Raw genomic sequence first — 24,499 nt, forward strand, 5'->3', positions numbered from 1 at the left:
TTGACCCAAACACTACACAGTGTTCTGACAGGCTGCAGTATCAACGTTGACCCAAACACTACACAGTGTTCTGACAGGCTGCAGTCTCAACGTTGACCCAAACACTACACAGTGTTCTGACAGGCTGCAGTATCAACGTTGACCCAAACACTACACAGAGTTCTGACAGGCTGCAGTCTCAACATTGTCCCAAACGCTACACAGTGTTCTGACAGGCTGCAGTATCAACGTTGACCCAAACACTACACAGTGTTCTGACAGGCTGCACTCTCAACGTTGACCCAAACACTACACAGTGTTCTGACAGGCTGCAGTCTCAACGTTGACCCAAACACTACACAGTGTTCTGACAGGCTGCAGTCTCAACGTTGACCCAAACACTACACAGTGTTCTGACAGGCTGCAGTCTCAACGTTGACCCAAACACTACACAGTGTTCTGACAGGCTGCAGTATCAACGTTGACCCAAACACTACACAGTGTTCTGACAGGCTGCAGTCTCAACATTGACCCAAACACTACACAGTGTTCTGACATGCTGCAGTCTCAACATTGACCCAAACACTACACAGTGTTCTGACAGGCTGCAGTCTCAACATTGACCCAAACACTACACAGTGTTCTGACAGGCTGCAGTCTCAACATTGACCCAAACACTACACAGTGTTCTGACAGGCTGCAGTCTCAACGTTGACCCAAACACTACACAGAGTTCTGACAGGCTGCAGTCTCAACATTGTCCCAAACGCTACACAGTGTTCTGACAGGCTGCACTCTCAACGTTGACCCAAACACTACACAGTGTTCTGACAGGCTGCAGTCTCAACGTTGACCCAAACACTACACAGTGTTCTGACAGGCTGCAGTATCAACGTTGACCCAAACACTACACAGAGTTCTGACAGGTTGCAGTCTCAACATTGTCCCAAACGCTACACAGTGTTCTGACAGGCTGCAGTATCAACGTTGACCCAAACACTACACAGTGTTCTGACAGGCTGCACTCTCAACGTTGACCCAAACACTACACAGTGTTCTGACAGGCTGCAGTCTCAACGTTGACCCAAACACTACACAGTGTTCTGACAGGCTGCAGTCTCAACGTTGACCCAAACACTACACAGTGTTCTGACAGGCTGCAGTCTCAACGTTGACCCAAACACTACACAGTGTTCTGACAGGCTGCAGTCTCAACGTTGACCCAAACACTACACAGTGTTCTGACAGGCTGCAGTCTCAACATTGACCCAAACACTACACAGTGTTCTGACATGCTGCAGTCTCAACATTGACCCAAACACTACACAGTGTTCTGACAGGCTGCAGTCTCAACGTTGACCCAAACACTACACAGTGTTCTGACAGGCTGCAGTCTCAACGTTGACCCAAACACTACACAGTGTTCTGACAGGCTGCAGTCTCAACGTTGACCCAAACACTACACAGTGTTCTGACAGGCTGCAGTCTCAACGTTGACCCAAACACTACACAGTGTTCTGACAGGCTGCAGTATCAACGTTGACCCAAACACTACACAGTGTTCTGACAGGCTGCAGTCTCAACATTGACCCAAACACTACACAGTGTTCTGACATGCTGCAGTCTCAACATTGACCCAAACACTACACAGTGTTCTGACAGGCTGCAGTCTCAACATTGACCCAAACACTACACAGTGTTCTGACATGCTGCAGTCTCAACATTGACCCAAACACTACACAGAGTTCTGATAGGCTGCAGTATCAACGTTGTCCCAAACACTACACAGTGTCCTGATAGCAAGCAACGGGCATCAAACAATGTTGATGTAGCTTGTTATGGATAATTAAATCGTTAATTTCATCTGTGGAGGAGTGAAACTATATCTACAATAATTCTAACTAAGACATCTCTGGACATCTATATTACAACAAAATGTGATGTGTGGTCATATGCGATTAACAGTTGTAATATAAATGTTGTTAGCATATTAAATAACTACTCTATAACCTCAGTAGCCTATATTTAGTGTTTGTGTAATATTTCAACCAATATAAGGCATTCATTTTCAGGATGCATTGATTTTTGCTTCTGTACTTGGCAGAATAATGTAAACCATGTGTCCATGTAAAATACTAAATATTTTCCCAAATTTTTTAAGTTGCATATATTACACATAGGGAAATCCCAACACTCATAGAGATTTTGGACACTAGAAAGGCTCATACCAAACTTTGAACACATAAACATCAAAGTGTAAAACATGTATGATATTTATTAGCAAGACATTACACTGTCTGTTTTCAGTAGCTGGATTTGTATAAATAAAGTGGACATAACCAACAATAGAATGATATGCCACCCCATGTAAAATATTCCAGAAACACCACCGCCTCCCAGACTCTCCCAGGGAGGTTCTCCACTGTGTATTGTTTCAGACTGTGTACCTGTATAAGCTCTCTGTGACAACTGTGAAGAAAAAATATATATTTCTAAAATGTATTTGATTTATTTAAAAAAAAACTTTGCAAAAAACAATGATGTCAATTTTTTTATGAGCTTTTGGTTGAAATTAAACATGTTGAACAAGCCATATAATCACTTTCAATCACAACAGTCGGTAAAAGCACTTCCAATGAACAACAGTCAGTAAAAGCACTTCCAATGAACAACAGCTCCGTTCCATTTTTATAGTGACTCGGACACACCTGGGGACATAAAGCAGTGACTGTATACAGGGCCTTTTCAAAGTTCAGGTGCCTGGTGATTACATGTGTCGGTATTGCATTAAACTGTCTGTGTCTCTTGGTGTATCTTGGTGTACGTTTCTTATACTATCACTTACTCAAAATACAGAGAGACGTGTTAACATGCAGAAATGAACACGTGTCAGTGGGTTAGGTAGCACCGTGACAGAGTGTGTTGTCACTGACTCATCTTAGAGCCCTGATATCCAATGCAGCTCTAGATAGATATGTCTCCTTGCATGGGCGTGTGTTCTAAAACCAAAAAACATGTCAGCTGGAAAGACTTTCTAGGTTTCTTCCTGCACCCCAGAAGCCTCTGTCTCCTGACTGTTCTCTCCCTTCCCCTTTCAGCCGTGACTGGCTTTCTCTCCTGCTGCAGAGGTCCCATGATTAGCATTCCAGGAGCGGAATGGAGGAATAGAGGGAGGGGTTGAGGTAGAGAGAGCCAGAAAGAAAGGGAGTGTTGAGAGACTCCCTAACTTGTTAATGGGCATACTAAAAATAGAGCAGTCTGTTCTGTATCTGATGGCTGATTCAGAAGTCTGTGAGTCATTCCACAACTCAACACTGGGGAGGGGGTTTTGAGTGGGAGGGGGGGCGAGTGGGTGGGAAGGAGTGTGGGAGGGAGGGGATGTTGAAGAGCAGAAAGGAGTGGATAAATACAGTACAAAAAAGAAGTTCAACCTTTGTTGCTGATGTAACTAAAACAGTAAGTAAAAACTTGCATGTCAGTATCATAACTTAGTTCAGAAAGCTGCAATATGACGTTAGCAAACAGTATACCACAAGTGCTATGTGAACTGCACATAAACACTAACACCTGTCGTATAAACCCACAGCCTGTAGCATTTCAACACTATCACTCAATGTTCTGTACATTCAATCAATGTGCTTTTCTTTCACCCTCTGAATTTCTTTACCCATCCATCTCATCCTACTTTTGCCTCTGTCCCTAACCTTCATCCCTTATTTCCTCAACCTTCCTTTATCCTTTCTCTTTTCCCTCTCTATTTCTCTCTCCTCTTTTGCTTTTGTCTCTCTTTGGTCCCTCCCTCTCTTTATGGTTTTATGTTTTGCAGCAGTTTAGGAAGTGCAGCTCCATTTCCTCGTCATTCTGTGTCCAGGGTAAATATAGCCTATCGTCTCTTAACAGCCAGGATGGCCAATGGCTACCTTTCTAGATAGAAAAGCTGTGCTCACTGTGTGTGTGTGTGTGTGTGTGTGTGTGTGTGTGTGAGTGTGTTTTAGGTCTAACTATACTCATGGGGACCAAATGACCCCATGAGTATAGTAAAACCAGAAAATAATTGACTCACAGGGACCTTTTGCTGGTCCTCATGAGGCAAAAGTCAATTTCAAGCTCGGGGTTTAGGTTTAGGGTCAAACTTACAATTTATTTTAGAGTTAGGATTGGGGTTTCTTTAAGGTCCAGGCGTTGTTGGTTAGGTTTAGGGTTAAGGTTAGACATTACATCTAGGTAAAGTTTAGGCATAAATGTTACTTTATTGAGGTTAAGGTTAGGGTTAGGGTAAGGGTTAGGGTTAAGGTTAGGGCAAGGGAGCATGCAATTTCTATTTTCTGGTCCCCATGAGGATAGCCATACAAACTTGTGTGTGTGTGTGTGTGTGTGTGTGTAATAAAGAGTGATAAAGAGGGAGAGCAACAGACAGAGATGACAGGGAGAGAAAAGGGTGAAGTGTCACTAATTAATAACAACAAAGATTTACTGAAGGCCTGACCCTGACTTAATTTTACCAATATTTTTTTCTATCTCTCTCCCTCTCTCCCTCTCCCTCACTCTCTCTCTCTCTCAATTCAAATTATATTTAAATGGCTTTATTGGCATGGGAAAGATTGCCAAAAGCAAGTGAAAAAGAAAAACAGAAAAAGATGAAGTAAATAATATGTAAACATTGCATTAGAGGCCTTTATACATTATAAGCTAGGCACATTGTAGTAAAGATCTGCAAACAGGTATGAATAAGCACGACAAGGGGAAATAAACAGTGTACATGGATACTGGTTAAGCCCACAATGTTTAGCTTCACCGGTTCTCTTTTCACATGGCAAGGAGTAACAAATCTCACTGCTGTAATTAGACAGAATTTGCAGAATTTCACCTAACAGACATGGGAGTTTGCCAATGTTTGTCTTTGTGAGTTTTTATGATTTGAGGGAAATCTCTCTTTCTCTCTTTGACACTGACCAAAACATTACTGCTAAACAAAGATAGAGAGATGAAAAGAGGGCTAATGGATGGCGGAAGAGATAAAGAGAGACAATTGAGAGATGGGAGAGAATCAAAAAAGAGAGAAAAGTAGAGAGAGGGAGAGACAGAGAGAATGAAGGGGGCGGGATAGGAACTGAGACATGGAGGAGGGAGACTTAGAAAGAGAGAGAGACAAAGAGATAGGGGAGGGGGAGAGAGAGAGGGTGAGATGGAGGGGGACGCAGAGATGGAAGGGGAGAGCGGCAAAGGGGAAGGAAGGGGTAGAGTTTGAGACAGAGAGACATGGACAGCAGGTGAGGTTCGGGGCGACTGGGTGGGAGACCCGGCAGCACACAGTAACCTCATCACACACAGATACACAAACCCAAACAGACACACACACACTCAGAAAAACACACACTCGTAAACATACACACCCACTCACAAAAACACACGCACAAGAAAAAACACACTCACTAGCAAAAACATAGACACACTCACAAAAACACACACATTCACAAAAACACACACACACTAAAAAAAACACACACTAGCAAAAAAATACACACTAGCAAAAACACACACTCACATACACACTCACAAGCACACACTCACACAAACAAGTCTACAGACACAGAGCTGTGTTGTTTGGGTTAGTTAATTGTAGACAGGGCTGTCTTTCCTGCTTCACTGAGCTGAGACACATAGCCCTGACTGTCAGTGATGCCTCATTGCTTACTTTCAGATAAACAAGGCTGTGCATTTAGGTATGTGTGTGTGTGTGTGTGGGGTGGGGGGGTGCTTGTGTTGACATGTGTGAGCCTGAGTTTGTGTGTGTCTTCTACTAGGTTAACTATGTACATACTTTTAAAACATCTACAGTTGGATACTTGTATGGTCACAAGTTCAATAATCTATTCACCTAGATTAATTTCTTTTAGCAAAAAAGTTCATATTCAACAACAATATATAAACAATGAACGTTTCTATACTTCAATACCCAGTGGAAATAAATGAATGACAGGCCAGGAGAAAAAGTGGAGGTGGGGCAGAGGGTGAAACAGATAGAAAGAAAAAGGAAAGAGACAGAAGAGAGACATCAAGGAGAGAGATGAACAGAGAAACTGGAAGTGAGAGAGGCTGTATAACAAGCTGTATATAGAATTTTCTTTCACCCCTCCTAAACTACACTCTGACCCCTCCGAACTCACTCTCTGACCCCTCCGAACCCACTCTCTTACCCCCCCTAACCTACACTCTGACCCCTCTGAACTCACTCTCTTACCCCTCTTAACTCACTCTCTGACCCCTTATAACCCACTCTCTGACCCCTCCTAACTCACTCTCTGACCCCTCCAAAACCACTCTCTGACCCCTCCTAACTCACTCTCTGACCCCTTATAACCCACTCTCTGACCCCTCCGAACCCACTCTCTGACCCCTCCTTACCCACTCTCTGACCCCTCCTTAACCCACTCTCTGACCCCTCCTTACCCACTATCTGACCCCTCCTTACCCACTATCTGACCCCTCCTTACCCACTATCTGACCCCTCCTTAACCCACTCTCTGACCCCTCCTTACCCACTCTCTGACCCCTCCTTACCCACTCTCTGACCCCTCCTTACCCACTCTCTGACCCCTCCTTACCCACTCTCTGACCCCTCCTTACCCACTCTCTGACCCCTCCTTACCCACTATCTGACCCCTCCTTACCTACTCTCTGACCCCTCCTTACCCACTATCTGACCCCTCCTTACCCACTCTCTGACCCCTCCTTAACCCACTCTCTGACCCCTCCGAACCCACTCTCTGACCCCTCCGAACCCACTCTCTGACCCCTCCGAACCCACTCTCTGACCCCTCCGAACCCACTCTCTGACCCCTCCTTACCCACTCTCTGACCCCTCCTTACCCACTATCTGACCCCTCCGAACCCACTCTCTGACCCCTCCTTACCCACTCTCTGACCCCTCCTTACCCACTCTCTGACCCCTCCAAAACCACTCTCTGACCCCTCCTTACCCACTATCTGACCCCTCCGAACCCACTCTCTGACCCCTCCCAACCCACTCTCTGACCCCTCCCTCCAGCTACACAGCAACTCCTCTGTTCAACACACACTCTGTTCAACACACACACACTTTGATGGCAGTTCATAATCCTTTATGGCTTCAATAAAGACACCAGCTGTTTACCAATAAACCAATGTAAACACGTAAGGAGTAGCTACAGAAATGAATGCAACATGCATGTTTTCCTGATGCCTTTCCTCCGCCTGACTGGTTTTGCTTTCCTTCCGCCTGACTGAGACAGATGGTGAATTCCTCATGGTGTGCAAAGTTGATGCCTCCTGAACAGCGTGTGTGTGTGTGTGTTTGTGTGTACATGTGCCCAAAGTAAGAGGGACTCTACAAATGAGAGGGCTGAAATAAATAATATTGTACAAGAATGGCTGAATCAGCACCATGGACAGGACCCACACAACATTATCAGAACCATGGACAGGACCCACATAACATTATCAGAACCATGGACAGGACCCACACAACATTATCAGTACCATGGACAGGACCCATACAACACCATCAGTATAGTGGACAGGACCCATACAACACCATCAGTATAGTGGACAGGACCCATACAACACCATCAGTAGAGTGGACAGGACCCATACAACACCATCAGTATAGTGGACAGGACCCATACAACACCATCAGTATAGTGGACAGGACCCATACAACACCATCAGTATAGTGGACAGGACCCATACAACACCATCAGTATAGTGGACAGGACCCATACAACACCATCAGTATAGTGGACAGGACCCATACAACACCATCAGTATAGTGGACAGGACCCATACAACACCATCAGTATAGTGGACAGGACCCATACAACACCATCAGTAGAGTGGACAGGAACCATACAACACCATCAGTATAGTGGACAGGACCCATACAACACCATCAGTATAGTGGACAGGACCCATACAACACCATCAGTATAGTGGACAGGACCCATACAACACCATCAGTATAGTGGACAGGACCCATACAACACCATCAGTATAGTGGACAGGACCCATACAACACCATCAGTATAGTGGACAGGACCCATACAACACCATCAGTATAGTGGACAGGACCCATACAACACCATCAGTAGAGTGGACAGGACCCATACAACACCATCAGTATAGTGGACAGGACCCATACAACACCATCAGTATAGTGGACAGGACCCATACAACACCATCAGTATAGTGGACAGGACCCATACAACACCATCAGTATAGTGGACAGGACCCATACAACACCATCAGTATAGTGGACAGGACCCATACAACACCATCAGTATAGTGGACAGGACCCATACAACACCATCAGTTCCATGGACAGGACCCATACAACACCATCAGTTCCATGGACAGGACCCATACAACACCATCAGTATAGTGGACAGGACCCATACAACACCATCAGTATAGTGGACAGGACCCATACAACACCATCAGTATAGTGGACAGGACCCATACAACACCATCAGTATAGTGGACAGGACCCATACAACACCATCAGTATAGTGGACAGGACCCATACAACACCATCAGTTCCATGGACAGGACCCATACAACACCATCAGTTCCATGGACAGGACCCATACAACACCATCAGTTCCATGGACAGGACCCATACAACACCATCAGTTCCATGGACAGGACCCATACAACACCATCAGTTCCATGGACAGGACCCATACAACACCATCAGTTCCATGGACAGGACCCATACAACACCATCAGTTCCATGGACAGGACTAACAAACGCTATATGGTGAGTCTATGTTGAAAAGAGCTGTATGTAGGTCTTTCAGTCCTTACCTAGCCGGGGGTCGTACTGCCTCATCTGAACCTCCTCCACACAGTCAGCAGGGAACCAGCCTGTTCTCCCCTTCACCGTGCCCTCCCAGAATCCTCCTTCTCCTATACTCAACACTGACAAGGGAAGACAGGGAGAGAGAAATCCAGGGTTAATATTAGAATACTGCAGGTAGTACAGTGTGGCTGAAAGGATACGTGATGACAGAATGTTGTATGACTAAAGTGGATACAACTTCATACATACACACACACACACACACACACACACACACACACACACACACACACACACAGTTAGGTCTGGAAATATTTGGACACCGACACCATTTTCATAATTTTGGCTCTGTACACCACCACAATGGATTAGAAATGAAACCACCAAGATGCAATTGAAGTGCAGACTTTCAGCTTTAATTCAAGGGGTTGAACAAAATTATCATATGAAATGTTCATTCAGGGGCTCAAATGTAATCGGACAAATTAACACAATCATAAATAAAATGTAAATTTTTAATACTTTGTCGAGAATCCTTTGCAGGCAATGACTGCTTGAAATCTGGAATGCATGGACATCACCAAATGCTGTGTTATTTCTCCTTTTTGATGCTTTTCCAGGCCTTTAATGCAGCTGTTTTCAGTTGTTGTTCGTTTGTGGGTTTTTCTGCCTTATGTTTTGTCTACAGCAAGTGAAATCAATGTTTGATCGCGTTGAGATCAGGTGATTGACTTGGCCATTGGAGAATATTCCATAATTCCATATCCCATAATATGCCTTATTCCTTAAAAAAGATAATGTGACATGTTTCAGATCATGAGTCGTTCCAAGCCTTCTCCATACTTTTTTTCTTCCCATCATTCTGGTACAGGAAGATCTTAGTTTCATCTGCTCAAAGAATGCTGTTCCAGAACTGGGCTGGCTTATTTAGATGTTTTTTGGTAAAATCTGGCTTTTCTATTCTTAAGGCTTATGAGTGGTTTGCACCTTGTGGTGATCCTTCTGTATTTGCTCTTGATAAGTATTTATGGTTGTCTTATAATATGCCTACCTCCTGGAGAGTGTTCTTCACTTAGCTGGATGTTGGGAAGGGGTTTTTCTTTACCATGGAAAGGATCCTACAATGTTTTATTTTCTCAAAATCTACCAAACTGCTGATTTGGCCACTTCTTTGGCTGCATGTTGTGGGTTCACAGCCACAGCTTCCAAATGTGAATGCCACACCTGGAATCAACTCCAGACCTTTTACCTGCTTAATTAATGAAGAAATAACAAAGGAATAGCCCAGACCAGTCCATAAAACAGCTTTTGACTCAATTGTCCAATTACTTTTGGTCCCTTGAAAAAGAAGGGCTACATAATTCCTAAACCCAATTTGGATGTAAACCCTCAAATTAAAGCTGAGAGACTACACTTATTCATTATTTAACTGTTACTTGAATATATATCCAAAATAACGTGTATATATATGAGACCCAGGATATACAGTATGTGTGTGTGTGTGCGTATATATATATATATATATATATATATATATATATATATATATATATATTTATATATATATATATATGAGACCCAGGATATAAAGTATGTGTGTATATATATGAGACAAATGCAAATAAACCAGAGGAGATATCACTTTGTAGCTACTAGCCATTAGATTGCACTAGACAGGCTTCTGTGTATGAAGGCAGGACTGTGTCTGTCTTTGTCAAAGTGTGCATCTGTGTGTAAATGTGTGTGTGTGTAAGTGTGAGTGAGTGAGTGAGTGAGTGAGAGAGCGAGAGCCCTGCCATGGTAATTAGAGATGAATGTATGGTTGATATTGATCTTCGCTGCAGGACTGATGCAAGTACTCATTTCCACTAGCTCATCCTTTACCCCAGTACATGCCATAAGCATGCACTCACACACACACACAAACACACACACACACATAGGTGGACAAACATCTAGTGCATATCACGTACGCAAACACACACACATCAGCAGGAGCCATTACCCTTTCATGGTTGCTAAATAACAGACAGCATGCAGCTAGGCTGGAAATGTTGGGTCATTGGAATGTGTAAGCTGATTATTCCTGGAAATTCCCTAAATACACACAGAGCAAGAGTTGACTCATTCAATCTCCAGAGAAACACTGTCATGTTGGCTACTGGAGCTTTAACAGTGTGATATCATCTCTTACATATGAAGTCAAGTGGGAGGCCAGACACCCTGAATCCCAGAGCTCCAATCCCAGACAGGATTCAGTCTGATCGGACGAAAAGGCTTCATCGACCCCTTATCCTAAAGGAAACCAACCACAGATCCATCTCTCTGATCACAGCTTAAACCTGCTTTGCTGTGCTTGTCTCCTGGGTTCCTCTACATCCCTCCACGTCCATTAACCTGGATCTCATCCCTCTCTACCTTTTTGTATGTTAACCTGGGTCTCATCCCGCTCTACCTCTCCCTGTACATGAACCTGGGTCTCACCCCTCTCTTCCTCTCCCTTTACATTAACCTGGGTCTCATCCCTGTACATGAACCTGGGTCTCATCCCTCTCTACCTCTCCCTTTACATTAACCTGGGTCTCATCCCTCTCTACCTCTCCCTTTACATTAACCTGGGTCTCATCCCTCTCTACCTCTCCCTCTAAATTTACCTGGGTCTCATCTCTCTCTACCTCTCCCTTTAAATTAACCTGGGTCTCATCCCTCTCTACCTCTCCCTTTACATTAACCTGGGTCTCATCCCTCTCTACCTCTCCCTCTAAATTAACCTGGGTCTCATCCCTCTCTACCTCTCCCTTTACATTAACCTGGGTCTCATCCCTCTCTACCTCTCCCTGTACATTAACCTGGGTCTCATCCCTCTCTACCTCTCCCTCTTAATTAAGCTGGGTCTCATCCCTCTCTTCCTCTCCCTTTACATTAACCTGGGTCTCATCCCTCTCTACCTCTCCCTTTACATTGACCTGGTACAGAAACACTACACAGCAGATCAGTCAGCTTCACTCCATTCAGAAACATGATGGACCTTCAGGGAGCAGACCTACACATGCCGTCTGTTCTTCTGCAGCTGAATATACCCCGCAAGTGGAGCTAGCTGTAATCAAGGAGCAGGAAACCAGCCTGCCAATTAGCAGACAGTCATGTCAGCCATGGAGATAAGCTGTTCAATAACCCCACAGCATTGCATCCGCACTTAATCCTCTCTCTTAATCAGCTTATAATAACCAACAACGTTTCATCTCTGCATCATTCGAAAACCCTGAATCACATTCTGTTGATGACCATTATATTAGTCCATTCTTTTATGCCAGAAGATAGACTTAACTACATTGACTGATGAAATGGGGTCTCGTCTTGATCTGTTGGTGGAGTACGAGGCTTACAACATCAAGGTTGTCTGAAAATGTATACACTCACTACTGCTCGGAATATTATTCCAACACAAAATGCTTTCATGTTCAAGCACAATCTTCGGCTCAGGATGACATGCTAAACTAGAGATTAGAGAGATAAGCCACACCCCAAAGGTCTTTCTGATTAGTCCTGCTTCACATCACTCAGTCACAAGACACGAGCCAACCATTAAATGTGCGTCATGGGACGGGCTCACCAATGAAACTGGATGAAGTATCATTGCTTTCCATGTAAAACCAGTCAAGAATGTAATCATTCTCTGGTCTTTACTCTGTGAGGCTTGTGTTCCTGTGTGTGTGCGTGTGTGTGTTTGAACACCATGAAATAAGACTACTGACAGTGCTGCTAGCACAGCCTGAATGTGACCAAAGATGACAATCACCGTCCTTTTGGAGCAGAGAGAGAAACAAAAAGAAAGACAGAAAGCAAGTGAGACAGAGAGAAGAAAAGAGAGAGGGGGTGTCAACATTTTCCAGCCTCTCTGTGGTGCCAAAGCCCAGTTGGCATGTGCACAGTCCCCAGGAAACAGACGCTGGCACTCACTGGCCCTGAAGCAGACCTGTATGTGGGGGTTTAGTGGCCAAGTGTCTCTTTCTCTACCCAGACTGCCTGGGCAACAAGGCCAGAGAGAGGGGGAGCCGAGAGGGGGAGCCGAGAGGGGGAGCCGAGAGGGGGAGCTGAGAGGGGGTATATGAAGGGAATAGAGGAAGAGGAAGGGATAAGTGGAGGAAGAGGAATTATAAAATGGATGAAGATATTAATGAAGAAAGAGGGGGGGGAGGAAATGAGGCTTAGTGGAGAGAGGTGGCCTTATTCCTTAAACATCTCAGTGTGTTCACTGACGAGTCAAAGGGAGGCAGTGACTGATGTTAGAGCAAAGATCTCATAATGGGAAACATTATCCAAACAGTTCAACAATCAACACCTCAGCAGGCCCTAGATTAGCCACAGACCACAACTGCAGGCCCACTACAGGATCCTATTCCACCTCCACAGGGTTTATGCTGGTTCATAATCACCTCTTCAGGTACACTGTAGTGCCTGACACAGAGGACAGATGTGTCTACACACTACAGGACATACACACTAAAGGACATACACACTAAAGGACATACACACTGCAGGACATACACACTGCAGGACATACACACTGCAGGACATACACACTGCAGGACATACACACTGCAGGACATACATACTGCAGGACATACACACTGCAGGACATACACACTGCAGGACATACACACTGCAGGACATACATACTGCAGGACATACATACTACAGGACATACACACTGTAGGACATACATACTACAGGACATACATACTACAGGACATACATACTACAGGACATACATACTACAGGACATGCAAATTGGAGCACTGAACAGGGGGAGCATTAGTTCTAATCAGAGTATGAGAAACAAAGATTTACAAAGCACGTAGGCATCTTAGATGTATACATATTTTTTGCAAGCCTAAAATAGCCACTGAAGAGTTGTACTGTACATCCCAGGCTAAATTCTGAAGTATTGAAAGATAGCTAGGGAATGGAGCTAAGGAAGTTATCATAACTTTTATGTTATTATACATTTACCCAGTTTTTCCGAAACTCCCAGCGGACAGTCAAAGAGACATGTGTCCTCCGAAGTAGATTTGATGAGGTTCTATTTTCCCTAGCCATTAATATGTTGGTCAAAAATTATGTCATCAGGGGTATGCTTTAAAAGAACAACAACAGAAAGCCACATATCATTGTCAGTAAGTTAGCTTTTTTTCTTATGTGGAGTTAAGAATTAATCACAATCTCCTCATTGCCCCAGCAAAACATGCCTACAGTTTTGTCTGCCCTTGACACTGACCTTCTACCCCCATGGTGTGCACATCAAAAACATCTTTAACACATCTATCGACCATTGCCAGGTTTTAGCTACAGTATGTATTGTTTTCCCAAGAAACATTACAAATCAGGACTGTGCAAATAGCAGATAATTGCCATAAGAATAAGAATTATAGGAAGTATGAAGGAGGAAGATGGCATAACATGACATGTTCACCCAGATGAACTTGTGAAGACATCGTAGTTTGAAAGTATTAATGACAGTGTTACGTCCCCAGTGCTTTCTTTTGCTCTGGGTTCGTATGTGTTTTTGTTCCTTTGTGTTCTATGTGGTGGTAGCAGGCTAATTGGCTTCCTGATCGCCGGTTGCAGCTGATTGGTCGGATTTGGGCTGATTGGAGAGCCCCTATGCCAGCTCGTCAGTGGGTACAGCTGGTTTAGCCTGCTTATAAGCCACAGTTCTAGTGTCTCAGGGAGAGGGACACATGCTGTTGATCTGTGTTTGCTATCTGTAAGGTAGAAAGAACGTTTGTGATTAAGTGTTGTGGCAAGTGTCTGTGTTCAGCTTTATGTGCATTGTGTGTTGTGGCATTTGTTTGTGTTTAAACCTTTTCCATTTGTTTCCAGGGGGAAGGGGAAAGCCATTGTGCTTTAGGCAAGAGGCCCTGGGGCATACACCTCCCATAGCTTTACTCTGTCTAAAACCACTAGGTAAGACCTGGGCGGACCACCCTGTGTATTTTGGTTAGAGCACCGGCGCAAGAGGTGCTAGTTAGGTAAGTTCTTGGTTTGACAGGTAAGGTAGGTTTAGAGGGTTTGGGTTTACTTTTATGTTCTTTGCTTTGGTTCCGTCCAGCCCCTTTTCCCTGAATTACCGTTACGTTCATTAAATAGTCCTGAAAACGGTAATCCTATCTCTGTCATCCATTCTCGCACCCACGACCCCATACCCATTCTGTCAAGTCATAGGGTGTTTTACGTGTAGCGGGGTGTTGCGCTCTCTCCTCCGGGAGGCGTCCGTAACAGACAGGCTTAAAGTTGGATACTTTAAGGCAAAAGACATTGTTGGAAGTGTTTTCAATTGCATTTCCGCTAGCTATGCTGTTACTAATACACTCGTTTTCAAAAGTTTGGGGTCACTTTTTTCTAAAGAAAAGCTCGCTTGTCCTTTAAAATCAGAAATACAGTGTAGATATTGTTAATTTTGCAAATGACCATTGTAGCTGGAAACGACTGATCTTCAATGGAATATATCTATATACAAGGACATTTCCCTGTGTGTAGATATGTAAGTGACCCCAAACATTTGAACGGTAGTGTATATTGGGTTGAAGTTTCAATTCGTGAATTTGGAAAGAGCTAACTATGCTCACTTACTGAGAATTATAACACCACCGGCCATCAGACACAACACAAATAGGATTGTGGTCAAACGACCCCTCTAGGACCACTCTTACCACATTCACATGCTGTTAAAACATCTATTTTCTGTCACAGAGGAAAAACCTGAAGAAAAACTACTGTTAAGAAGAGGGCCTTTCCCTAAGAGGCTCTGAGACAGATTCTCCCTACAAGCCACCAGACTGCTGAAAACCTGACCAGAAACACCAAGTCCACTCAACAAGGAACACAAACTCAATTGGCTTGCATGCACGCAGTCAAACCCAAAAAAATGCATGCATTTTTAAAAGTAAAAGGTGGCAACTTGAACAATCTTCAGTATCTAGTCCAAGCTAGTCAGAACTGCATCAACTGGTCTTCAAACCCAATAACACTATGTGTGTAGAGTTGCTAAAATGGAACAGAAAAATCAAGTACAGAGTACTTATGTGGAGTCATCACGGTGAAAACACACAGACAGCCTGAAAAAAAGGAATTCAAGACAAAGAAAATCGAGGTATGGTGAGGTATGGGAGAATGAAAAGGCTGGTGGGCGGAAGGAGTGATGAGGGATAGAATGGGAGAGAAAAATAAATATTGACAGATTATGTATTTGATTGTAATGTGGATTCATGTAATTTTCTTGCTTTTAGATTATGTAAGGGCAGTAGTAGTAGTAGTAGTAGTAGTAATAATAGTAGTAGTAGTAGTAGTAATAGTCATAGTAGTAGTAATAATAGTAGTAATAGTAGTAGTAGTAGTAGTAGTAGTAGTAGTAGTAGTAGTAGTAGTAGTAGTAGTAGTAGTAGTAGTAGTAGTAATAATAGTAGTAGTAGTAGTAGTAATAATAGTAGTAGTAGTAGTAGTAGTAGTAGTAGTAATAGTCATAGTAGTAATAATATTAGTATTACTAATAGTAGTAATAGTAACAGTAGTAGTAGTAATAATAGTAGTAGTAGTAGTAATAGTAGTATTAGTAGTAATAATAGTAGTATTCGTAGTAGTAATAGTCATAGTAGTAGTAATAATATTAGTATTACTAATAGTAGTAATAGTAACAGTAGTAGTAGTAGTAGTAGTAATAGTAGTATTATTAGAATTAGTAGTAGTACTACTAGTAGTAGTAGTAGTAGTAGTAGTAATAGGAGTAGCAGTAGTAGTAGCTGTAGTAGTAGCAGTAGTAGTAGCAGCAGTAGTAGTAATAGTAGTAGTAATAGTAGTAGTAGTAGTAGCAGCAGCAGTAGTAGTAGTAGTAGTGTGTGTTTGTGTGTATACATGTGTGTGCTAGTGTCCCATGCAGTTGCTTGCAGTTGAGTCCATCACAGAGCCTGGTCCAGAAATAGCATCAGTGACGAGGCAGAGCTATTTATACTCCACACATCCCCTGTCCTGCCTCCAAGCTCCACTGCATCCCCATCGTGAGTGTATGTGTGTGTGACGACCGACTAAGCTCATTTTAATTTCAGCCCAGCATCGCTCCACTACTCAAAGCTGAGTCATTCACAAACAAACATATTCCCCCTCCACAACTTAACACCTTAAGGTCTAAGCCCTTGATTTGAGATTTCTACTAAGCCAACATATGGATGGTTTTGAGATGGTCATACCATGGATGATTTAGCATTTCATTTGGAGATTTATGAAGTACTTTTTCCCCTGAAAGGGATATTTCCGTTAAGTAGGTCCTAATGCTATGGTGCAAAAGAACACATAAGGGGGAAAAAACATAGCCCCTGAATGGCACAGCAGTAAATTTGTGTCATTGAGAAAACAGGGTATGAAACCTCAAAGCAGATTAGCTCAGGGGTTCCAGGGATTGGTCAGCATCGTCCAGGTTTCAGGGGATTAGTGGTCAAATATGGTGGTTTTCTCCCATCATGCTATAGCAACTACTTTTGGCGGCTCGGGGACCTGGGAGACCAATCAAAACAGAAAATATGAGAATGTGTTCCCTCTGGCCTGCAAGGATACCGGCCTAGACCTCCTGGTTGAGCGAGCAGCATGATAAGAACCAGAATGCCATGGGATGTGCTTCAGAACACATCTCGACATCGACTGTTTAGACTTGGCTAGAAGTTGGTGCAATGGAGCAGGGCCTGAATTACGAATTGGATCAAACAAAAAAAAAAGCAAAAAACAAACAAACATGGGAAAGCATATAGTACATAAATACATGTTTGTTTTCTCCTGTACTGCCTGTATCCTGTACAAATACTGCATACTCTATGCTGTATCTCTAGTCATGCTATCAACAAACTGTCAACAAACCAACCTTTGATAAGCAACTGCTTGCTAGGGTTATGGATAAGGTTAAGACTTAGGGTTTGTGTACTTGGGTGGTCCCAAAGGTCTTTCTGTAGATAACCTTCAGACATATTCGAATGCTTATTCTAAACATAATACTCACCATGACTCTAGCAAGCAGTTGCTTACCTACAGATGTGTTGATAATATGAGTATCTATCGGACATCTACAGATAGAGACCAGGACTCTCTAAATGTAACTGGTACGATTAGGGTAAGGGTTACTAGATAATTAGACTCATTGAAAGGTGACCCATTGTCTGTATATAGACTGTGTATAAAGACTGTAGAGTGGATTCAAAAGATGCTCTGAAAGAAACTGGAAATCTCAACCATATACACACATTGGGATATTTATAACTGAAAGTGAGAGGCCAGATAGTCCAATCCACACACACACGCACACGCATACACGCCAGCGTGCACGCACACACACACACACACACACAACAGTAAACTTAAAGACAAGCTGTCAATCTTAAGTCTGAACTAAGAAGTTTCCGAGAACATGGTGTGTCTCTGCTTGAATTCACAGAGAGGAGAGAAAGGTGACTGAGAGAGACACAGAATGAGTGAGGGAGTGAGTTGGGTTGTTAAAATCTCTCCTTTCTCCTGCAGAAACATACAACAATGGAAGCAGCAGAGCTGAGACACTGGGAGATGGCTGTCTGACAAAAATTCACAAACAGAAGACAGTGAGAGAGAAGGCGGGACAAGAGAGTCATATATAGAGATAATAGAGAAACATACACATGAGGTGAAAATGATTGCAGTAAGAGTACATTGGATGTTGATCATTATGTGACAATATGACAATTATGTATGACGACAGTCAGTGAGTTGCTGCTGTGGGAGGGAGGGAGGGAGGGAGGGAGGGAAGGAAGGAAGGAAGGAAGGAAGGAAGGAAGGAAGGAAGGAGGGAGGGAGTGAAGGAGGGAAGGAGGGAGGGAGTGAAGGAGGGAGGGAAGGAAGGAGGGAAGGAAGGAAGGAAGGAAGGAGGGAGGGAGGGAGGGAGGGAGGGAGGGAGGGAGGGAGGGAGGGAGGGAAGGAAGGAAGGAAGGAAGGAAGGAAGGAAGGAAGGAAGGAAGGAAGGAGGGAGGGAGGGAGGGAAGGAGGGAAGGAGGAAAGGAGGAAAGGAAGGAGGGAGGGAGGGAAGGAGGGAAGGAAGGAAGGATAGCAGGTATGTGTGTGGCGTGTGTGAGTGTGCAGGGAGCATTCTAATAACCAGAGTGAAGTTGTTATTGGGTTTGGAGCCCTGCGTGCTTTATTAAACCTGGGTTAAACCCTCTGTAATAGAGAGCATGCAGAACTCCATCTTCTACACCTATGCACACACAACTAGGGGCACACGGTTAATAATACTACAAATCCCAGAATGCACACCATTCATTAAATCATTTCTGAAACATACAGTAGCCCTCATCTTATCACAGGTATTTTACTGGGATCTCCATTAGATGTTGAAAAGGTAAAAAAGACAAAAGGATTAGAAAAAGGACCAGAGATAGATGGGAGGAAAGGACATAGATGGGAGGAGAGGACAAGGGGGATTGAAGGAGGAATGGAGGACCATAGTGAACCCCAGAGGAACAGATAAGTGGAGATGATGGAGGAACTGGAGATGGTGGAGGGACTGAAGAAGTGAGTCTAGGGACAGAAAGTCACGTCCCTCTGACACTAGAGCCCTTTGCGTATGTTTGTGTTTTTTTAAGTGTGCATGTGCGTGCGTGCGCGTGTGTGTGCACGTATGTGTGTGCGCGCGCATGTGCTCTCAGGGCTCCTTCAGCTCAAAGAGGGTTGGGGAGTGGCGCAGTCCCTACCTCATCTGTATTCAACACATACACGCACAGTCAGAGAGAAAGAGAGAGGGAGAGAGAAAAGGAGATAGAAAGAGAAAGAAAAAAGGAAGGAAGAAAGAGAGTGAGTGAGTAAAAAGACAATTCAGTTGAGGAAAGAGAGTACGAGAGGGAGCTTTATTTGTGAATGACAGAAGTAAGCATGAGACCAGAGGGAAGGAGGTGGAGATGTGGACTGAAAGACTGGATGGAGAGGGAAGGAGGAGGGGAGAACACAAAGTATGACTCCCTACAATCTCATCTCCTCTCTTCCCTCTGTTCTCCTCTCTCTCAACCTTGAAGGGAGTCTACACATTTTTTTTCTTTTGCTCTTCCATCATTTAATTTATTGTCTTTGTTCTCCTTCTGTCAATTTCTATCCGCCTCCAGCTGAAGACAGGAATATAACAGGCTGATAACTATTAGCCTGCCGTTCTATGTTTCTCTTCACACCTTAACACTTCCACTAGGTCATTTAAAGTATGACTGCTGGAGCCGTATTTTGAATAATGTCTTCTTGGTCAGCCTTGCCCTGTGGAAAACCCTGCAAACCGTTCCACTGACAGGCTAAAAACAGGGTTTGATCAAGATTCAGTGTTGAGTTAATGGATATTTGACAGAATGGCTGTGTACAGTATCAGTGCCCTGGGGATACACCATTTGTGCTGTTTCCTAGAGTGCTGGTTTGATGTTGAATTGAGGTTAAAGATAAATGTCAAAAACAATAATTAATGTAAATTCCCTTAGGATGTATCAAGTTTAACATTTGATTGTGTGATATTTCTCATCGGGAGAGCAGAATGTTTTATGTTCCTGGACATTAGTTAACACAGTAATCGTATGCAGCATTGTTGACCATGACATAAACTCCTCTACCTCTAATCTGACTGGATGGTGCAAAGACCAGGACAGCAATAATTCCATGAGGCAAGAAATACTACTTTCAAAATGCCTTTGAAAGATGATTCTTGCCCTGAGTTTGTCTATTATATTGTCCAGAAATTCAAAATGTGGTGGTCTATCTGGCCTTGATTCTGAACAGGGCCCTACTTGGTATCAGAGCTGGGGAAGTACTGGTGGAGTAAGGAACTGCATCTGGTGGCAATCCAAAGAATGGTTTCAGGCGATGGAAGCCAAATTCACCTAAGTTGTCATAAGTGATTGGTAATTGGATACCCAAGGGTTATTTGTGACTTTAAGATTTTAATGCAAATGTACTGAGCAAAGTGTACTGAGAAAATATGAGGAAGAAGTACCACTGTCCATCCATCCATCCATCCATCTTCTTCCGCTTCATCCGGGGCCGGGGCCGGGGCCGGGTCGCGGGGGCAGCAGTCTAAGCAGAGATGCCCAGACTTCCCTCTCCCTAGACACTTCCTCCAGCTCTTCCGGGGGGACACCGAGGCGTTCCCAGGCCAGCCGGGAGACATAGTCCCTCCAGCGTGTCCTAGGTCTTCCCCGGGGTCTCCTCCCGGTGGGACGGGACCGGAACACCTTCCCAGGAAGGCGTTCCGGAGGCATCCGAAACAGATGCCCAAGCCACCTCAGCTGACCCCTCTCGATGTGGAGGAGCAGCGGCTCTACTCCGAGCTCCTCCCGGGTGACCGAGCTTCTCACCCTATCTCTAAGGGATCGCCCAGCCACCCTGCGGAGAAAGCTCATTTCGGCCGCCTGTATTCGGGATCTTGTCCTTTCGGTCATGACCCAAAGCTCATGACCATAGGTGAGAGTAGGAACGTAGATTGACCGGTAAATCGAGAGCTTCGCCTTACGGCTCAGCTCTTTCTTCACCACGACATACTGATACATCGACCGCATTACTGCAGAAGCTGCACCGATCCGTCTGTCAATCTCCCGTTCCATCCTTCCCTCACTCGTGAACAAGTACCACTGTAAAAAACTAAAATCTGCCATGTTGACAAGGCACTGAACACAGTGTCCATGTGAGCAGGTGGCATCTTGTCATTCATGCACACAAACACACACACTGTTACGCAAAACTAAAGAACAAGAGACAGAGTGCCGACACAGATAGGAGACACAGAGAAGGAGAAGAGACAAAGAAGACACAGAGACAAGAGGCCAGACAAAGAGAAGACAAAGAAGACACAGAGAAGACACAGGGAAGACTCAGAGGAAGACAGAGCAGACAGAGACAAGACATGGGTAAGACAAAGATAAGACAGAGAAAACACTGAGACAAAGAGAAGACAGAGAAGACACTGAGACAAAGAGAAGACAGAAGACATAGAGACAACAGAGCAGACACACAGAAGACAAAGCACACAGACAGAAGACAGAGAAGACAGATCAGGCACAGGAAAGACAAAGCAGACACAGAAAAGACTCAGGAATACAGAGGAAAGAGAGATGACAGAGACAAGACAAAGAACAGAGCAGAGAAAGTAAACACAGAAGACAGAGTACAGAGAGATGACACAGAGCAGACACAGAAGAGAGAGCAGACAGAGCAGGGAGAGAAGACACAGAGAAGACAGAGCAGACACAGAGAGACAGCCGACAAAGAGCAGACACAGAGAAGACCCAGGATCTTTCAATATAAACAGTCCCATACAAACCCAATGATTTCTGAGTTAGTCCTATTTGAGTGCTCACACACTTGTTCAACATGCATGCTCATGTTTAATCACACCTTTTCCTTCCAATGCAGGTTGTGCTGTTTGTGATTAGATGTTTATATGTGTGTGACAGAGGGACAGATGGTGTGGTCAGCAGGGTGCAGGTGTGTGCGTGGGCGGGGTTTTTGCTACCTGCTGAGTCTCTGATTGGACAGAGAGAGGTCAGCTGTGACACTCGTCCTTCCCCCAGGCCACTGACCCAACTGATATTAATGCATACATACAGACACACATACGCACACACACACAAACACTCACGCACGCACACACACACAGTCACCTGTGAGTCTTAAAACGGTCTTATAACATGTCCTCTCAGGTTATTCTGGACATTTCTAAATGGGAAAGGTGACTGGCTGGTACTATATTCATAGATGTCTTTGGGGCTGTATCTTTGGTCAATGTCTCTGGTGCATAACCCAAAATATATTTTTTGATTATAAAAGGGCCGGTACTGAGCTGAAACAGAGCCCCAAGTCAATTCTGAGCTGAAACAGAGCCCAAAAATATACATGTGTCATTAAGAGCCCCAAAAATATACATGTGTCATTAAGAGCCCCAAAAATATACATGTGTCATTAAGAGCCCCAAAAATATACATGTGTCATTAAGAGCCCCAAAAATATACATGTGTCATTAAGAGCCCCAAAAATATACATGTGTCATTAAGAGCCCCAAAAATATACATATGTCATTAAGAGCCCCAAAAATATACATATGTTAACCCCAAATACTTCTGGGGTTCAATGTACAGTAAGATGGATTACATTTTCAGAGAACACAATATATTCTCCAAAATATCCTACCCACTACAGTCTCAATCTTCTGTGTTCTGGCTATTCAATTTCACTATCTAAAAACCACCCGTGTCAAAAGCAGATGTAATAGAGAACCCTGGGGTGGTCCAATCAAATGACCCTCCAAAGGATGCAGGAAAGGTTTTTGCTTTATTTATTATCCTGATTCATTCTATGGCAGAACTGAACTGATAAATCTGCTTTTACATTCATGGAAATGGAGTATTTAACTTTTAGCAGACAACAATATGCAACATCTGCGCCGTGCTAGAGTGTTCAGCACCTGTTGCTTGGTTACAGACAGATGCATTCTGGTCTCAGAAATAGTTCCATTTGTGTCCACAAAATTGGAATACAACACTGTGTGTGTGTGTGTGTGTGTGTGTGTGCGCTCCGTGTGAGTTGTCACATTGCTGCATTCAAATTACCTATTGTGCTTCTCTGTCAGCCCATTACAGCACTTAGCTCTGGGCAAACAACACACACCCAAAGGCGGACACACAAATTTCACACAGATTTCAAACACACACACACACACAGATTTACCAAGTATTAGCAGCAACGAAAGGTTTGATCCTGGCCCGTATGAATGCAGTAATGGGTAAATCAGCCTGCAATCCACTTGAGGTCATTAGTACTTCCTGTTATTTTGGCTGTATGTGTTTAGCTGACTACAGTGTCGTGTGTTTGCATGTGGATATGAGTGTGTGTTCTCCAGGGATCCTCCACTGGTCACAGTGTTATTAATATTCCACACACACAATGGGTGCGGCCTGAGAGCATTAATCATGTTTGTGAATGTCTAATCTCAACGTTATTTGCGCTGGTTTCCTTTTCACGGCTGTCTACAAGATTTACAATGGCATGAAGAGGAAAGATGTGTGTGTGTGTGTGTGTGTGTTAGTTTGAGGTGTAATAGACTGTAATGAAACGGGGTATGTCGGTGTGTGTTACAGAATGTTCTTTACGTGTTGTTCTGTGTGTTAGGAGAGTGTGTGTGACAGTGCATGGTGGGTATGCTCTAAGGGCTTGACCAGGTCACACGTGTCTCCGTTCGTTACCATGGTGATGTGGAGTAGCCTACTGAGAGGTATCCATCCTCGTGATGTCATCTGATTACATCACAGTGAGGACAGAGAGACAGGTGGAGGGAAAGGAACGGCCGCTAGTGTCGACAGAACCATACCTAATGAATGAGACAGACACACCAACACCACCACCACTAACACACACCAACACCAACACCACTAACACACACCAACACCACTAACACACACCAACACCACTAACACACACCAACACCACCACCAATAACACACACCAACACCACTAACACACACCAACACCACTAACACACACCAACACCACCACCACCACCACTAACACACACCAACACCAACACCAATAACACACACCAACACCACTAACACACACCAACACCACTAACACACACCAACACCACCACCAATAACA

At 44.0% G+C, this 24,499-nt stretch overlaps 1 protein-coding gene across 9 annotated transcripts in view; it reads right to left on the reverse strand.

Annotated features, from left to right (window-relative positions):
- Positions 1–24,499, reverse strand: part of shank3a (SH3 and multiple ankyrin repeat domains 3a) — a 307,884-nt gene that overhangs the window by 48,054 nt on the left and 235,331 nt on the right. For all 9 annotated transcript variants that reach the window (XR_002195651.2, XM_020040539.3, XM_020040544.3 and 6 more), the window contains one exon: positions 8,821–8,934. Coding sequence is in view for 8 of the 9 variants with exons in the window: in XM_020040539.3 (XP_019896098.3) it covers positions 8,821–8,934 (114 nt within the window). In the remaining variant the exon portion in view is untranslated. The remainder of the gene's footprint in view (positions 1–8,820; positions 8,935–24,499) is intronic.

Source organism: Esox lucius, chromosome 19, assembly GCF_011004845.1.
Source record: "Esox lucius isolate fEsoLuc1 chromosome 19, fEsoLuc1.pri, whole genome shotgun sequence".
Classification (NCBI taxonomy): Eukaryota; Metazoa; Chordata; class Actinopteri; order Esociformes; family Esocidae; genus Esox; species Esox lucius.